The 19,749-nt window shown below is 43.5% G+C and overlaps 1 protein-coding gene across 1 annotated transcript in view; it reads right to left on the bottom strand.

Annotated features, from left to right (window-relative positions):
- Positions 1-19,749, bottom strand: part of LOC147709132 (uncharacterized) — a 2,423,108-nt gene that overhangs the window by 1,035,804 nt on the left and 1,367,555 nt on the right. Inside the window, exon 5 of the mRNA XM_086925884.1 lies at positions 6,378-6,422. Coding sequence (XP_086782010.1) covers positions 6,378-6,422 — 45 coding nt within the window. The remainder of the gene's footprint in view (positions 1-6,377; positions 6,423-19,749) is intronic.

Genomic DNA, 19,749 nt, shown 5'->3' with positions numbered 1-19,749 from the left:
GGAGTAAGGAAATCGGAAGCCTATTACAAACTTGTGGACCCAAAACTCAGGAAAATCTTTCTCCATAGCGGGATGCCTTAAAAAGGAAAAACGTAAAGGAGAATGGATCATTTTGGCTCTCTCTTTATTGATGCAGATTGCATTTGTGTGCTAAATTTTGAGATTAGACTGAATTCTATGCAGATTAGTGAAAAAGTGTAGGGCTGACTTCAGCAATAGCAGACCCCTAAACGCAAGTGTAACACACATTATTAGCTTCACATGATCCAATGAATGTAGCACTTTCCTAAAATAATGAAAAGGCATTTGTCACGGTAGGTGAGATTACATGTATGCTTTCAAAGTTATGGATAAGTGAGCGGGATATACTTATGAACAGGATCTAAAATGCACCAATGTGAAAAGGACTTCCCTATACAAGGAGGCTGGGTGAGTGCCCAGGGGAGGCTCCTCCATTTGAGCGGAGGAGCGTCACCCCACAAGCTCCAGAGCTGGAAAAAAAAGGTAGTAAAGTTTATTTATTACTAATTTATTTTTCAGCGACCTGTCCTGAACTAAGGGTCCAAACAGGGTGGTGTCAGCACATATTAAAGTTCTCTAACCTAGCTGTCTTAGACAGTCTTGTGCCAGCATAACCAGCTGGTATTTCGGCCACAGCCAAACTCATCTGTGCAGTACCACACGGATCCTTGCTCAGTCTCACACTGTTCAATGCCTACACGACTCCACTCACCAGCATCATTCACACCCACGGAATCAAAGTTATTTCCAACGCAGGGAACACCCAGCTCATCCTCTCCCTCTCTAACAAAACATCTCTGCCTGCATGTCTAAAGTCATCAGATGGATGAAAACCACGTGCCTCAAGCTCAGCATAGAAGACTGAAGTAGTCATCTTCAGCAAAGACACTTCACTATTGGAAAGGTAACTTTAAGGGCTAATCAATCCAGTGCTAAGTCCACCCCAATGTAGTAGTTGTCCACTTACACCAATAAATCTATTATTTTATACAAATGAAGCAGCACTTCAATTAGACTCCAAAATGCAAGTACTTGAGTTCAATATTTACAAATGTATTTATAAATACTGTTTGTTATCTGCATTGATTCATAATACACTCTCTTGAAAGGCAATATTTTTCTTGCAACATGGTGACAATAAGTATAATACACAAAAGAAATAGAACAGCGGTCCTGTTACAATGACAGAACAGTCCAATACTTTTATTTGTAGCACACTTTTCTAAATGCAGCCTAGTCATTTCCATTTCATCCTAGTCTCCACAAATGTGTACTGCAGGACTGCTCTTCCACTTACTAGTCATCACCAAATTGCATTGTTTCACTTCAAACAACTACATGTTCTTGTCACATTCATTAACTCTTGAATTCCGACATTGTTTACATCGAGATTTTCTCATTTAGTTATCCACAAACTTCCCTCTCCCGCCAGCAACCATAAACAATTACTGTGTAATTATTTGTGTTTCTCACATCTATGTGGTCCCACTGTCCCACAGAGAGAGAGAGAAAGCTTTCTCACTCTGTGGAAGACACCTCATGAAGGGAATGCATTGTGAATCATTGATGATAACAAACTTTATTTATAAATAAATCTGCTAACATTGAACTCAGAAGTAAGTACATTTTGGAATCCAATTGAGGTGCCTCCTACATTTGTTTAAAACACCTCACTATGGGACTCCACCTAGTTGCCTGCCGATCTTGGACTCACAGCCAACCTAACCATCTTTGATAAGAACCTTGAAATAGTAGTCGTCAACCAGCTTGATATGACAGGCCAAATGGAACGCAGTCTCCACCTCATGTTTCCAAATACTCAAGATGCTCAAGAAGATTTTTAAGTAGCTTCCCTTCAACACCTGCAAAACCGTCACCCAGGCTCTCATCAACAGAAAGTTGGAGTATGGTAATGCACTGTTCTGCCAAGCATATTTGTAGAGCACACTATCACACAGGAATGCATCCTGAAGCTGCATAGGAATCATTGTGCAACTAACCAGAAGAATCCATATCATAAAGAACTCAGCCTACAGTCTCACACTAAGCTTTTCCCCTGTACACACATCACTCAACACCTCAAGGGTCTTCACTGGCTTCCCATTCATATACAGACACTCTTTAAGCTCCTCACACATACATACAAAGCCTCGACCAACTTTGGCCCCACCTACCTCAACAACAGTATTAGGTTGGCAGAGGTATGCACCCTGTCCAAACAGGAACCACAATCCTAGTCAGGGTAAGGGTAATACACATTAAAACTAAAGTTTTCCTGTACTCACCCTCTGGTAGCTTGGCACAGAGAAGTCAGGCTAAACTAAAGAGGCAATGTGTAAAGTATTTGTGCGCGCACACACACAGTAACAGTAACACAGTGAAAACACCACAAAAGTATTTCACATCAGTTTTTTTTAAAAGCTACTATTTATCTGAGTAAAACAAGAAATCCAACATACAAAAGTCAAGATAAGAATTTTGCAAGATTAAATCTAAATGCAGTGCTTAGAAATCCATACCTCCAAGTGCGGCTATCTGGTTGCGCTTGACCGGAGCAAATCCAAAAGTTCAGTCCGACTACAATGGAGCATGGGCTGGATACAGAAGTCACACAGACCTGCTGACAGTACCTTGGATGCGTCGATGCTCGGGGACAATGTGTTGAAAAACAGAGGTGATCTGTCGAAAGCGATGCTTTGGTTCTGAGGAAGGGCAAAGTTGTTGATGCGCCGCTGTCAAGAACGTCATGCGTCAGTTCTGAGGCGTCTATGTCGAACCGCTGGGCAGTATGGGATGTATTGGGCCACAAATGCGTCAGAGTCGGGGACAGGGTATCACAGACGTCCGTGATGCATTGTACGAGACTCACGCAGCAGTGGTGATTCGGAGGTACTCCATCAGCAGTCTGGGCTGCGTTGTAAGGGGAAGCAGCCTTTACTCTGAAGTTTTTACTTCATATAACATTTACTACAGATTTTTAACATTGTAAAGACTTTTGCCACGCAAGTCTTTACAACGCAAGACTTGACCACGCATTTGAACAGTAGGTGGCAGTGTTTCTTGATGTGACAGACTATATATTTTTAACGGTGTCTCCCCCCCATAAATATAACATTATAAAATAGTGCCAAACCTGTAAATGAAAAATGTAATGACAAATGTATTAAGAATTAATGTATAATTTTTGAACAGCAGGTGGCAGTGTTAGACGATGACAGGATTTTCAGTAACAGTAAGTGTGGTAAACGAACGATTGGTAGTGGAATGCGTGGTGAAATTGTTACAAATATGAGTGAATTTAAATGTGTGGTAGTGGTATCCGTTGTAAATTCTGCGATGTAAAAACGTGCGTGGTGAAGGAAGGCGTGGTAATGTCATACAACTGTTGTAAATTGAGATCATTGTGTCACATACTCGGCAAGCGGTGTCCACGGCTTCAGGGCAGGCAGCAGCAATGCATAGATGTTACAGGAAATAAGCCAGTTCCGCATGACCCTTCGGTGTCAATGGTTGGTTTCTTGGGTTGCAGCACCAAACACTCACTTCCAAGGGCCCAGGGCGAGATTTGGCACCACTTGGCAGAGGAGCCCAGGTGCTGATAGCAAGATGCAGGTGAAGTCTTTGATATCCCAAGACTTCAGAAACAGGAGGTAAGCCCAAACAGCCCTTGGAGAACTTTTGAGATGCAGGATGTAGAGAGACAGGTCCAGGTCTCTTACTCCCAGGCTACATCAGCATATTCTACCAAATACTCACACATCTCTCAATAACGGCATATAAAACTAAACTTAGGACATTCGTACTCCACTGTTGATTTAGATTTGCAATTAAATAACGTTGAGAATTACTAATACAAAGTAATGGGGTAGCCAAACTGGAGATCTTTAACATACATAAATGTTCTGAGTCTTTTGTAAAAGACAAGTCTAACATAGACATTTTGATGAGATCTTCGCTAATGCCATTAGTCTAATTGGCAAACTCTTTTTTTACTTTCCAACCCAGTTTGATGCACACTGATGATATGAAACAAAGCATGATCCGTACAAAAGTCAAGAAGAACAATGCCCGGTAAATGAATTACATCAATAAGCTATGTTCTGCAATTATACATTTCTGATCTTACAGCATAAGGCCCATGATTGAGGTAAATCTATGCAAGAGGAGTAGAACATTTAAGCCTAATATTTCATGTAAAAGTGTTCTAATGCAGGACGTCTATAGCCACTACAGAAAGTCGCGTGATTTTGATGAAAAGAATTAGGTCTATCCACCGTGGCATTTACAATGTGTTTAATAGTGCAAACTTAAACTAGAAAAAAGCCTCTTATCCTGGACGTTATAAAATGTCTGTCATAGTGAAGGGTAATACACTGACCATGCAGCAAAAAACACAGATACAATGTAAAAAATAACAAAATACAACATTGGAACTAACCTCATATTCTCCAGAAACTTTAAAAGGTACAGTACAGCAAATAAAAAGAAATTATAGAAGGTGATTCATAGGAAAACAAACAGTCATACTTCCCTTGCTCACTGCAGTTCAACTCCTCAAAGACACATGCCATCTAAGAAAATGGGCACTACTTGACAAACAGTCCTGTTACACAAACCTCTACTCCTCCCTGTTCCTTTTGCATGATCTCCATATCCACTATACTGCAGTAACATGAAGTTTGTAACTTCCCCTTGACTAATCATAGACCAAAGGACGTGAATCAAGATTTGTGACAATTCAGCTTTGCACCACAGATATCAATTGACCAAATGCCAGGGGTTGCAGATGTGACATCACTCACCATTTGACAACTAATGATGCTGAAAGAACGACTAACTGTCCTAGCCTTAGCCCTTGTTAGGTTTGGAATCCCCCTTCCCGTTGTGTTCTTACACATGCTATGTTAGGTTAGCAATATGTGGCTAAATAGACCCCATTTGTATTCAAGTTATGCAACCCACTGAGTAATCCTTGCAACATGTAAGCTTAGTTAGCTTGTGCGACTCCCTTTTGTATTTCGCAATCACTAGGAGACTGCTTGGGCTGTGCTCGTACTAGGCCTTATTTCTCTTCTCGCTTGCCTCAGTAAAACACTGTACTTAGTTATTATTTTCTTTCCTGTTCAAGGCTGTAACCTGACTTGCTAATGAACTGATATTCTTTCTCTGCATTCCAATCTCAATGTGTGGCTCTGCTCCCATGGTAGGAGACGCTGAGACTCGGCGCAATGACCTTGGAGTACTGATAGTGCACCCATCTCGCAGGTGTTATCTCATCGCTCTGTACCTCCTTTGTTCCTGCCCGGCTCAAGCTGGTAACTTCCAATCTGAGGCGTGGCGGAAGTGTCCGGAAGGGTTATTACGTATTTGCGTAGCTTAGGGCGTCAGTCCCCTCGGCAGACATCTTAGGGTGAAGCCCTGACTGGGCTCCTCTGCAGAGTGTATACTGAATAAAGTAAGTCTGTATTCTGTACTGTTTGACCAACTCTTCATTTTGGGGAAGGCATAGCAGGTGGTTTGTATATAACCCGCGTGGCCCGATAGGGCCCCCCTCCTTCACCCTTTCCTTGCTGATGAAGGATTATGGGAAAGCATTATAAACTATGGAAAGCAATGGGGGCTCTTAAAGCTCTACATGTTTTAGGTTTCTGCAGCAACATTCATGAACACAGAGACTGAGGGTGGCAAGGATATGCCTGGGTTAATAACGCAAAGGCTGGTGTGACAGAAAGCTTAGAAGCACAGGTTGCAATTGCTTGTACTTAGACCAGGGGCATAACTTGCTCACATCTATGACAAAAAGACATGAATAATGTAAAGTGACAAACATAACTAATATATTTCCAAACTGTCTCCTAATACAGAATACTTTATAGGGAGAGCTCTGCACGTTTACTTTAAAAGCTAACAATTACAGCATCCTTTAAAGAATTTTAGAATATTGGAATGTTGGAAGCTCCATTGAAAACAATGGAGTGCTCTGAGCTTATAATGGCTGGTATAAACCGGGAGCTCCAACATTCCAATGATTCTTTGTTCACAGCTCTGGCTGTGAACAAGGCTTCAGGGAGCCTGAGGGGATTTCAATCCCTGAAGACTTTGTTTTATTTGTTAGAACATTCTGCCCTCTAGTGGCAGAATATTCTAATACCCTTACAGTCCCTCGTAGCAGGGCTATAACGGCTTTTAAGGTCCCTCTGCTTTAACGGGCCTTAAATGCTGCATCGGGCCTTTAATAACCGGTATAAGGCTATACTAGTTCTCATAACAAAGGAAGCATAGTATGCCTGCAATCCTAAATTCAAGAGAGGATGTAAAATAATGACCAATGTCTAACAAAAGAAAAAAATACAGACCTGTTTCCTCACTTGAGTCATCTTCATCATCATCTTCATCGTCATCTATAAAAAGGAATGTACAGAATGCAGGAATGAGACCAAGAGTAAAGCGGGCACCTAAATATTCACACATTCATATGTCAAACAGCAGGGCGTTAGAGAAATGAGAGCCAATTTACTGGTGTCATAGTACATTCCCAAACCATGTTACAGTGATAACCTGTGCACAAGCACCTGGGGTCCCTTGAAGCATTAGGGCTGGCTCCTTTTTATCCTGTTTTTCACAGGGAAAAAAGTGTTTTCAATTTGAGAAATCCTTTTTCATAAATCTGGGAAAATATCAATTTTTACTCCAACCTTATTTTTAGAGTACCATTATGTGCTCACTATAGTGGGAAGCTTCATAGGGAATATTCTGTTGCATTTGGGTAATTTTGTCATTAGTTCAATGTTTGTATGCTCTCTTTTGAATTGTGTACATTTGGCGCTCTCTTTAAGAGTTCTGGAACGAGGAGCTCTGATGTAGCATTGTTCTGTACTTAGCAGTCAGTTGCTGTTAGACCTTGTTCCTAAGCGCCTTTGGACTACTTGATCTTTACAACAAGTGGCAACGATCTGGGGCGAAACTTTTTACATTCTGCAGCACAGGTGAAGCACTCATCTTGGGAATCTACTGGCTTATCCAAGGAATTTCAACAGGAGGACGCGTCTTGTATTGTGGACGCAGTGCAAATTATATGCCTGTGAAACCAAAGCTTTTACCAATTTTGTTGGATTGCGGTGAGGCCCACTTTATTTCGGTCAGACATTTCAAATTTAACATTTATTTGTTCGATTGGAAAGTCATTTGCATATGTGCAGCATTTGACCTTGCACACACTCTGCTTCGTTGTTCTCTTTGCGCTGATACGGCGCAGCAACATCATCATACCACGTCCAATGTTCATGTCAGCACGCAAATAACATGTGGCAGCGCCATCTTGGAAGTGCCTGATGTTGTCTCTTAGTTAGTCAGGCAATCTCTACAGCGGATTTTATTATTGCAGTTGGTAATGTGATGAAGTGCTGTTTCATTGTTGTAGTAGTACAGCAGACTTCTATATGGATTTTCAGTCGAGGTAGTCTTTATTTTCTCTTTTTTCTCCATATATTTCATATTTTTACAAGCTTCTATTTATTATTGAACAACATGCATTTTGAGCCACCTCTCAAATTTCTACAACTTAAAGGTGATCCACCAATTCCTTGGACACAGTGGAAGGAGGGGTTCATATTTTACATGAAAACAATCGAAAGAGACACTATGCATATTATTGCATTCCTTAGGATTGGAAGGCCAATTTTTTTCCCAATGTTACCGCAAGTTGTACCTCTAGAAGGCCAGGGAGATATTGATGTTTTTTAAGAAGCATTGTTGATAACTGAAAATAGATCTAAGCCATCTTCAAGTACAACTTTGGATTGATTTAAGTTTCATAACAGAGCAAAACAAAAAAGAAGAAACTTTCGATGAATTTCTTACGGCATTAAGAGAACTTTCCATGAACTTTAATTTTGGGGAAATGTCGGATGAAATTATCAGAGACCAAATTATTGTACATGTTGAAATCAAAAAACTCCAAGAGCAACTTTGGGTGATGGGGATCCTAAACTAACCTAATTGCTAGGACACTGGAACAATCTGAGAGATGCTTGATGTCTATACATGAGAGTAACAAGGTGTGTAGTAATGAAGGTGAAAGTGTGTGTGCATTAAGAAATAGCAATACATTTGGTATGTGGCTAGGGATGAACTATAACAAATCATTATGTTTTAGGTGTGGTAGTACATATGTTTACCTTCCTTTTCCCAATGTCCTGTTCTTGAGAAGGAGTGTAATAAATGAGGGACTATAGGACATTTTGCACATGTATGCAAAAACTTTAAGAAAGGATTTTCTAACCAGAGGACAAATACTTCTTTTGTGGCATATGGGAATAGGCTGGAGGGTCAAAGGTGCGAGTGGGATTGTGAGCATAGAATGAAGAATGAGACTGAGAAAGGAATGGTGTTGTCTATGAGGGGAAATGGTGATGAATTTAAGAGTTGTGGAGTAAAAGATCCTCCTAAATGTAATGTGAGGATACTAAGGAAGGATCTGGAACTGATGGTAGGCTCAGGATCCCCATAGATTATTATCACCTAGCAATATTTTATGGGGAAATTCAAGGATGTGTGGAGAGTGGATGAATTAAACAAGTGTGATATTATAACAGATATATTTAATGGTTTCAAAATAGATAACCTACGGTATATTAAAATGAATATAACGTTCAAGAACAGGAATGCTCAGATCAAGCTGCATTTGGTTCCCAAATGTGTGAATGTTGTAGGATGGAAAGAACAATAGAAGTTGGGTATAATGCTGAATCATAGAAGCAGAGAGACCGTCTTACTTATTGAGAATGTGAATGAAAAGAATTGGATAGTTTTGCAATTTTCAAAAGATTTCACTGAGAAACTGGGAAAATTGCTATCTACACAGAATTAGGATCAAGAACGAGAGAGAAGTTTAAACATCTGTTGTATGGAATGGTAAATGAGGGTATCATTGAAGTAGTGGAATCACCTGAATGGGTGTCACCCATCATTCTGGCACGCAAAGCAGATAACCGTTTGAGACTATGCATTGGCCTTAGAGCATTGAATGCCAACAATGTTGTGGATTTTCATCTGCTACCCAATATAAATGAAGTTGTATGCCAAGGTTTCAGATTGCCATGTGTGACATTTTTAAAAGTTCAGTGAAATTATGAGTGGCATTCCAACGACTATGAGTGACACTTTCTCGTGAGCAAAAATCATGCAATGAAGACTAGGGAAACTTCTAAATATCAGAAATTACAGCCATTTGAGCAACAAGAAACTCCAAGAACTTCTTGAAACTGCTGCAGAGCACCAGAAATGGAAGGACACTAGTGGCAAAACACGCACCGGCACCCGTAGTCTAAAGATAATACCTTAGCCTCAAGTGAAGTACTCTGGTACCCAAGAAGGTTGACAAGACAGAGCAGCCCTGGGGTCTGCTAAGATTACGGTCTGCAGAATTAAAATAAATCTGAGATCTCTTGTAGATGTAAAACTCAAGGATGACCAGACAGAGCAGCCCTGCGCCTCCAGATACTGTGTCTCAATCAATTATCAGATCATCTCATCTCAATCACCTGCAATGCGTGGTGTGATCCGCGCTGTGAAGTAATCATGTTACAACTGATGAGAGCGGACAGGGGGCCTCTGAAGAATGATGACGCGAGTCGTAAAGGACCCCCTCCCTCTCCCCCCCTCGCCCGGCCGGGCCCCATTGCCGAGAGAAGCGAGAGCCTGCTGGTAAAACTGTCACGCACCGACTGGTAGTCTGTGAAGATAAACCCAGTTAGTCAGGGCGCCCATGATACGGATGAGGAGACAGAGCAGCCCTGCGGCTGGGCCAGCAGATTTAGTGTGATTAAATCCGATCTGCAGATAAACCAGGCTCACTCAGAAGGATGATGAGACAGAGCAGCCCTGCCTGCAGATTTTGAATTAAATTGATTGTGTGTGTCAGACTGAAATAATTTATCAGAGATGATCAGTCTGTGCATGCCGCTCCGCGGCAGTGCTAATGTCACAAGCACTAATAAAACTGTGTACACTAAAGTCTGCCTGGTACGCAGCACGTAACGTTGGCCAAAGCAAACACTTACTTAATGAACTAGAGTTCAGACTGATTTAATTTGATTTGATTTGATTGGGGGTTTTATATAGCGCTCTATCGCTCCGAGGAGCATCTTGGCGCTGGATGTGATTTGTGTGGATCAAAGGAGGGGAAAAAGGTATAGTAACCTCAAGAGATGTTTCAGAATTAGACCATAGCTTTGCAAATCGTGACTGTTTGATTATAGATCCAGGTTTTGATGTCTTTCCTGAATTTGCTTTCGCATGAGATTTCCCGGATTTGAGGAGGGAGTGTGTTCCATGCTCTTGATCCTTTGACCGTCAGAGACTTTCCCCCTCTAGTGGATAGTCGAAATTTTGGGATAATCATTAGATTGGCCGTGGCAGATCTTAGGTGACGTCCGGGGTGGTAGCGGTTGAATTTGTTGTAAAGGTAAGTTGGACCTGTTTTGTGGAATGCCCTGAAGGAAATTATCAGAAGTTTGAATAATATTCTCTTTTGAATGGGAAGCCAGTGGAGAGTATCTAATGCTGCCGATGCCGAGGACTTTCTCGATGTTTTTAGCACTAATCTAGCTGCAGCGTTTTGTACCATTTGCAGCTTTTGTAGTAGGGCTTTGTTGGCTCATACGTATAGAATATTACAATAGTCTAATCTGGATGTGATTAATGCCACTGCTACTGTTTTCTTGGCTGATAAGGGAAGGAAATCAAAGAATTTCCGAAGGCTCTTGATGACATTAAAACATGAGCCAGCCACTTCGATGGTCTGCTGTTTAAATGATAATGCCTCATCAAATTTGATGCCTAGGTTGCGGGCACTTTTTATAGTGCTTGGTGGGGCTTCGGCATTGGGTGGCCAGCAAGTTTGGGGGGAGAACAAGTTATTTTTCCCGAAGGGTAGAATTTCGGTCTTTGCGGTGTTACATCTCAGGTGGTTTAGGTTCATCCACTTAAAGGTGGCTTCCAGACAATCCTTAAGGGAGCGTTCGGCGATTGCCGCGTCCTCATCTAGAATTAACACTAGTTGAGTGTCATCGGCGTATGCTATCGAACTGATAGCAAAGGAGGAAATGATTTTCATTAGTGGGACCATATACAGGTTGAACAATATAGGGCTTAAGCTAGAGCCCTGAGGTACCCCAGATTTAACTTCCCTGGCCTCAGAGTGATATGGCCCTAAGATGATGGTTTGTTTTCTTTGTCTAAGAAAGTTGGTGAACCATTTCAACACGGTGCCCCCTATGCCTGCGCTACTCAGGCGATGGAGTAGAATATCGTGGGACACCGTGTCGAACGCCGCGGACAGATCAAGTAGGATCAGGACAGCTCTTTTGCCCTGATCCAATGCGGTCCTAATTGTTTCCGTTGAGAAGATGAGGGCAGATTCAGTAGAATGGTGAGAACGGAAACCCGCTTGGTTGGGGTGAAGAAGGTTATTGTTTTCCAGATATGCGGTGAGCTGTTTGTTTACACATGTCTCTGTGAGTTTACATAGTGCTGGGAGGAGTGATATGGGACGAAGATTTGACAGTGTCGTGGGGTCTTGGATAGATTTTTTTTGAAGAGGCTTAACTACTGCGACTTTCCAACAGGTGGGGATGTCTCCTGTTCGCAAGGAAGAGTTCAGGATAGATTTAATCATCGGATTAACCTCATCTTTTATGGTCTTGAGTAGTAGAGGTGGACAGGGATCAAGAGGGGAGCCTGAGTTCAGTTTTGAAATGGCTTGAGATGACTCGGTTAAATCAATCATGGTAAAACTGTCCCATGTTGTAATACCAGGTGTATCTTTTGGGAGGATAGGGTCCATTGTGTTTGATGCTAGCTGGCTAATCTGTGGAAATTCTTTGGTGAAGTTAGTAATTTTCTGTTCGAAATATTCCGCGATTTTATCGCAGAGAGCTTGAGACGGTGGAATTTCTTGTGATAATATTTTGGGTTTTCTAAAGCTGTTGACTATTTGGAATATTTCTTTTTGGTTGTTGTTGGACGATTCTATCAGGTTGGTATAGTAGTTTGTTTTTGCTAGCTTGATAGAGGTGTGGTAATTCCTCCTGGCGTTCTTATAGATTTCCCTATCTTCCTTCCTGTTATGGCGTCGCCATTGTCTTTCTAGAAGTTTAACTTCTCTCAGCGAGACTTTTAAGGATTTGGTATACCAAGGGGCGGATTTTTTCCTTTGTGTCTTATTAGATTTGGTTCCTCCTGTAGTCAATCTATCTCCAATGCATTTCATCCAGCTCTTATAGTGTTCATAGTCAGTACTCACATTTCCTACTGGTAATAGTTTTTCTGTCTGTACCCAGTTCATTAGATCAGGGTGCTCGATGATTTTTTTCCAGCAGGGGGTTGAACTTTTATTGCAGGGGATAGGATTAATGTTTTTGATGTCTTTATTATTGTCTGTTTTTATATTAAAACTGATGAATTTATGGTCTGACCAAGTTTGGGTCAGTGGCGGTTCTATTGTTATTGTATTGGCATTAGAGCAAATGCAATCTAATATATGCCCAACATTATGAGTTGGTTCCTCAGTTAGAATTGTCAGATCCAGTATATTTAAAATATCTTTGAGGCATACGGTGTTAGGGTCATTGGAGTTGTCGAGGTGTATATTGATATCTCCTTGTAGGGTGAAATTAGCAGATCGTAAAATTAGATTGGCAAGTGCTTCTCCAAGGCTTTCTAAGAAGAGAGTTGCTTGTCCAGGGGGCCGGTATACTAATAAACCGGAAAAAGTAAAAGAGTCGTGGGCTTGCAGACTGAAACTAAGGCATTCTGCTTCTTTTATTTCTGGTATTACCGCGGTGGAACATTTAAGGGAGTCTCGGTGAATTATTGCCAGTCCTCCTCCTCGTTGAAGAGGTCGGTCCAGTCTTTGAATTAGAAAGCCCGGGGGTAGGGCTTTTACTATATCGGGATTGGACCAGTCTTTGAGCCACGTCTCAGTAATCATTGGGCAGTCAAGGTCATTCTCAGAAATAAGGTCGTATACGTGTTGGGCATTTTTGCACATGGAACGTGCATTGATAAGGCCTCCTTTGAGTGACCTGTCAATATTTTTGGGGCTTTTAGTTGTAAAGGGTACAATTGTTTGGTTACATTGTGGGCAGGTGAAATGTTCAGTCCACTTATCTACCGTAATGGTTTGGGGGCAGTGTGAGGTATGGGTATTCAGCGATAAGAGTTGTTGTTTACTGAATGACATGTGGGGGGTGATTAGGGCAGAATTTCTGGCCCTAGGCCCGGACTCAGTGCGGACGGGCGCAGACGGGCAGGACTTAGGCTTGACTTCGGCGCCACTGCGGCGCCGCTGTCCGCGTCCGCTGCGCGGAGTAGTGCCTATCTCCTTTTGTAGTGTGGCGCTAGAGCGCGCTGACTCCCTACTTCCCGCAATATGGCCGCCACAGAACCGCTAGTGAGTCAGGGTCTGTGAGCGATGATGTCCGAGGGTGGGGGAATGCAGGGTTTGCAGTTGTTGCCTTTTAAAAACGGCGCAAATCAAAAATGTAACGAGGGTTTTTCAATTTTAAAAATAGGGAGTGCTGCAGTGGCCTAACACCCGGCTTCCGCCTCAGGTGCACACAAAATACACAAGTCTCGCGGGGACTCGCGATAGCTCCTTTTGTAGTGTGGCGCTAGAGCACGCTGACTACCTACTTCCCGCAATATGGCCGCTACAGAACCGTTAGTGAGTCAGGGTCTGTGAGCGATGATGTCCGAGGGTGGGGGAATGCAGGGTTTGCAGTTGTTGCCTTTTAAAAACGGCGCAAATTAAAAATGTAACGAGGGTTTTTCAATTTTAAAAATAGGGAGTGCTGCAGTGGCCTAACACCCGGCTTCCGCCTCAGGTGCACACAAAATACACAAGTCTCGCGGGGACTCGCGAGAGCTCCTTTTGTAGTGTGGCGCTAGAGCGCGCTGACTACCTACTTCCCGCAATATGGCCGCCACAGAACCGCTAGTGAGTCAGGGTCTGAGACTGCTGCTGTCTCTGCGTCCCGGTCCGTCCAGAAGCCGCGGCGTGAGCCGCACAAGGAACCGCGGCCACACAGCACACTGCATCATGCACTCTGCACTCTTCTCCCAGCAGAGTGACTCACTTACTTGTCCCCCGCCCGGCTGCACTTTGCGCCTGCCATGTCTGGGAGGCCTCTGATGCGCGGCATTGCTTGCAGCCATGGGTCCTGTTGGTCATGAGTGACTTAATCAGTCACTCACTCACTGCCTGGTCCGGCAACGCTGCCGGGTTTTATTGAATTTGCGGCACAGTCAGTGCAGCGGCAGCGCACGGTTTTGTCCATGTATGCATTCTCATAATTGGAAGGAATATTTCAGTCACATGCTCCTTTCTTCTAGGTCTCATTGAATTTGATCTGACGTTCTATGATGTCATTGTTGGGCTAAAATGCATATGATGTCATCTCGGAAGACTCAACTCTCAGATTGAGTCCCCCACCGCTTCTGACCTCACTTCCTCTTCCTCCAGCCCAGTGACGCACTACGGTCACATCGGAGATTGGGGCCCCTGGTGTGTCACAGCGTTAGCAACCACTGCTGAGCCTGCCTGGGCAAACCCCACCCCCGGTCTCGGTAAGTGGCAGAGTGTGTCACTCAGTGTGTCTGGTGCGTGTGGTGTGTCTGAAAGCTGTGCGGCGTCGGAAATATAATTATTTTGCCAGCACGAGTCAGCGGCCGGGTAGATTTAATTTGTTACAATACACTGTAGCACTCTCAGCCACTCCAGAGCTGAATTAACTATTAACTTACTGTCCAGTGCTTGCTGGCTGCAGCAAGTCTGCGGGAAGCAGCTGGCAGGCGCCTGCGGCGCAAGCTGGCACCCTGGGTAGACTGAAGAGTGGCAGAAATGGGTGACAATGCATTTCAGTGCGGTGATGCGGAACACCACACTGAAATGCGTTAGCGACGCACCAGAAGCCTGATACTTGGCAGGCCTGTATGCATGTTGGACGGAGCAAAGAGCTTCTCAACTTTAGATCTTAGGTCAGCGTACCATCAAAATGAGTTTAAGGAGGATTCTCATCATCTCACTGCATTTTTCTTACACCACAGGGGTTATTCCAATTCAGATGGATGCTTTTAGGCTCAACCTCTATGGTGTCTGTTTGTAAAAGAGCAATGTTCCATTTGTTTAAGGAGATGGAAGGATTTGTTGAATGTTTTCAAGATGATATTCAAATTTTTTCAAGAAATTAAATGGAGTATATGAAGCACATAAGCAAGGTTGGTGGAGTGCTGGAAAAGAATGCCTTGACTTTGAAGGAGAGTAAATGCTAATTATTTTATGAGTCTGTGGAGCATTTGGGGCATGCATTGGCAGGAGAAGGAGTGATTCTAAAAAATCTTTGGTGGATCCAAGTGTAAAAGCCCATGCTTCTGACAAAAGGGAGAAACTCCTCGCAGAACTTACCCGTAAAAGTGTAAAATTTGTTTGTACTGATGCTCAACAAGCTGTCGTTGATCTAATCAAGAGTGAAACTGCAGAAGTACCCACTTTAAAACCCTTTAGCATGAACGAACAATGTATCATCACTGTGGATACTGGTCTGTATGGTTTAGTGGGAGTCCTCTTTTCCCCTAGAACATTTCAAGAGCTTTTCCTGGCGAATATGAACAAGGAAAACAATGTATCAGTGGCAATCAATCTGCACAATTTGTAATCCCAATTCAGGACTGAGAATCTGTTTTAACACAGACTACCGGGCTAATCATAATGAGGCCCATGGTGATGGGTGTAGATGTTGAGCATTCAGGGTCACATAGTCTAATGTGTGGTCATAAATGAAGATAACTCCATACATGAGAACTCCCACCTTCGGAGGCCATGAGCTGGTTGCTATTCAATTAAAACACCTAAAGGGAGAAAGAATAACTCCTAACCCAAAGGGCTGTAAATGATCGATTCCCACACATGTGGTGAATGTTTTTGAAAGGGGTTTATTATTTTCAGAAAAGAAGAAGAATGATATCTTGTCTAAGACTTTCCAGAAGGTGATAAAACACAAGGTTCCTTAGAAATCTATCTGGGATCCAGACATGTCAGAAGCTTTGAGGATCGGGGGTGGGGGGGCACATTTTCTTTCGAGATCCTTAGAGATTTACCTTCCATTTTGCAGCATGTAGTAGTACTAAACAAGTATTCTGGGGAAAGGGCTGAAGATGTGTCCTCCAACTATTAGAGAACATCTTTTTTCTCTACCCCCTAGAGATTACTGACAGAATCTGGCTCTATTGGCTTCATTATATGAAGTGACTGGATCCTGGTGCTGGACACCATTCTAGATGAAACATGACTATCAATTAGGGAGTTTGTAAAGCGTGCTACTCACCCATGAGGTTCTCGAGGCACAGGGGAGGACTAAGCACCTCCGTTCGGTCAAAGAGCCAGGTCTTGAGGGTCTTCCTGAAGATGTTCACGTCTGATGTAGATCGGAAGATCGTTCCAGGTCTTCGCCGCTATGTGGGAGAAGGCTCTTCCGCCCGCTCTGCGGATGTGTGAGATTTTGGCGAGGGTGAGGTCGGTGGATCGGACGGTTCTTTTGGGTACGTGGAATGAGATTCTCTCGTTGAAGTATTGGGGTCCGGTGTTGTGGAGGCATTTGAAAGTGTGATTGAGTATTTAGAAAGTTACTCTCTTCTCGACGGGGAGCCAGTGGGGGTCTCACAGGTGTTGAGTGATGTGTTCTTGTCGAGGGATGCCGAGGACGAGTCTGGCTGCGGTGTTCTGTATGGTCTGGAGTTTGCGGCGCCAAGAATTGTTGATTCCGGCATAGAGGGATTTTCCGTAGTCCAGTCTGCTGGGTATGAGTGCGTGGGTGACAGTTTTTCTTGGGGGGGGATCCATTGGAAGGTCTTGCGAAGAATGCAGAGGGTGTCGAAGTAGGTGGAAGCAACAGCATTGACCTGTCGGGTCATGGAGAGGGTTGAATTGAGTACGATGCCGAGGTTCCGGGCATGGTACGTGGGGGTGGGCGTGCTACCGAGTGCGGTGGGCCACCAGGTGTTGTCCCAGGTGGTGGGGGAGGGTCCGAGGACAAGGACTTCTGTCTTCTCTGAGTTGAGCTTCAGGCAGCTGCTGCTCATCCAGAATGCAAGGTCCTTCCTTCCTTCCTTCCTGGAAGCAGAGTCTGCTGGTGACGGGATCCTTGGTGAGGGGGAGGATACGCTGGGTGTCCTCAGCGTAGGAGACGATGTTGAGTCCATGCTGTCTGACGATGGTGGCGAGAGGGGCAATGTAGATGTTGAAGAGTGTGGGACTGAGTGATGATCCTTGAGGTACTCCGCAGTTGATCTCTGTGGGTTCGGAAAGGAAGGGAGGAAGTCTGATTCTTTGGATTCAGTCGGTGAGTAAGAAGCAGAGCCATTTGAGGGCGGTTACCTGTATGCTGGCGTGGTGGAGTCTGGCGGCGAGTGTGCGGTGGGAGACAGTGCCAATAGCTGCGGAGAGGTTGAGTAGGATCAGGGCCATGGTGTGGCCCTGGTTGAGAAGAGTGCGGATGTCATCTGTAGTAGCCAGTAGGGAGGTCTTGGTGCTGTAGTTGCTGCAGAAACTGTATTGGGAGGGGTTGAGGATGGAGTTATCTTCAATGAATTTCGTTAGTTGGGCGTTGAAGGTCTTCTCTGTGACTTGGCCGTGAAGGGGTGGAGGGAGATGGGTCAGTAGTTTTTGAGGTCTGAAGGATCTGCCAAGGGCTTCTTGAGCAGGGGCTTGACTTCTGCACATTTCCAGTTGTCGGGGAAGGTGCCGGTTTCATTGGTGGTGTTGATGGTGCCTCGTAGTTCAGGTGCAATGAAGGAGGCGGCTCTGTGGAAAATGTGTGGAGGGCAGGGGTCGGTAGGGTGCTCCTGGGTGGATGCCTTACGTGATCGTTTGGGTGTCTTCGGTGGTGACTGGGGTCCAGGCGGAGATGGAGGGTTGGCTGGCGTAGTTGGAGGGGGGAGTTGTTTCGGAGTCCGGAGTCAGTTATCACTTGGGGCCATATGTAGGTAGCTAAATACCGGTCGGTAATGGCGGAAAATCAGTAATTATCCCATTACCGACCGGTATTTAGCATTTTCTAATGTAGGAGGCAGGTTTTAAGGATTCGGTAATTTACTGATCCCTTATTTTAAGGAATCTGTAAAATACTGATTCCATGTTTTAAGGAATCGGTAAATTACTGAATCCTTAAAAGCTATGTAGGTGACACTCAAGTGAGTGCATTTTTGCTATCAGGATTCATTATTTACCACCAACTACAAGTTGGTGGCAAAAACCGAACACCTTAAATAAAGCAATTTTTTAGTTTTTTCTCAGTGCCATGTGGCAGACATACATGCACTTAGGGCATGTATGTGCGCCACATGTGCACACATGCACAAATCAGGGGTGCAACAGGGTGTCAAGGTGACACCCTGCCACCCTTGAATATGCTCCCCCTATTACCGATTCGGTATTTACCGAATCGGTAATAGTGAATGCCTTCCCATTCAATCCTATTGGCCTCCAAGCCCATAGGAATGAATAAGAAGGTGATTCGTTATTACCGAATCGGTAAAACCGATTCGGTAATAACGAATTTTACCGATTCTGTATTTTTTACCGAATTTTTAGCTACATGTGAAATACCGATTCCTAAATACCGAATCGGTCAAATTCGGAATTTAGGAATCGGTATTTCATATTCACCTACATCGGGCCCTAAATGATGTAACTAATGCAAAAGATATGATGTGTTTGTAGAATATTATTGATGGCCATTTTTGAGGGTCATTGGTGAGCTTTTAATACTAGAAACAGTGTGAACGTGTGTTGTGTATACACCATGCATGTTCCAGAACAGATTACCTTTTAATATTAAACAACACAATGCCTGATTTGTAATGTCGTTCCATTGTATAAGAAAGTATTATTGATCTTCTCCTTGGCTGTTAGTCATAGATCTGTACAAAGTAGCACCATCATTCCAAGCAGAAAACAAGAGCTATGTCTCCCCAGTGGGCGGTATGCAAAGACCACCATTACAAAGTCACCTGCCACTAGGCGCAAAAACAAACTTGAGGAGGCTAGATTAGAGGAGGACATGTGACCCAATTATACTACGCCTGGCAGACACTCAACCTATTATTAATTATGGAGAGGAGAAATCTTGTACTTATTCACCATAGAACCTTAAAATGCGCGTTCACATTTCTGCCCATTTGAAAAATAGAGAGAAACAAGCCTTCATTCAAGCCATTTATAATAATGAAAGAACCCTATTTTCCTATCCTATTGGCATCAAGAGTTACTTTCCCAACTACTATAAACTTACATGGAGGCCTCAGATTAACGACAATGGAGCGGTACAACCTGGTGCATCAAATATCTCAAATAAAGTGTTTCGTTGACTTCTTCTATTCTGCCCCACTCTAGTCTGTAAATGAAAGATCCCAACTGCGAAATAGACTTGATTCACGTTTCATACAATAGGACAACATTCACTGGGGAGGTAACTGGACCTATGATAACAACGTTTCATGCATTGTGGAAGTCAGCACCTAAAAAAAACATACATTTCTAGATGAGAAGGCACCGATCTGACATAATGCTGGTCTCCGTATAGGCAAAAATCGTACAATTTGCCAGTATGCTCATCAAAAAGCATAATGGCTGTAAATGGCATGTTTGTAGGAGACACACTGAATTCCTTT

The sequence above is a fragment of the Lissotriton vulgaris genome, chromosome 6 (genome assembly GCF_964263255.1).
Source record: "Lissotriton vulgaris chromosome 6, aLisVul1.2, whole genome shotgun sequence".
NCBI classification, from domain to species: Eukaryota; Metazoa; Chordata; class Amphibia; order Caudata; family Salamandridae; genus Lissotriton; species Lissotriton vulgaris.
Note: the sequence above shows the minus strand (reverse complement) of the source record. Positions and strands in the feature narration are given on the sequence as shown.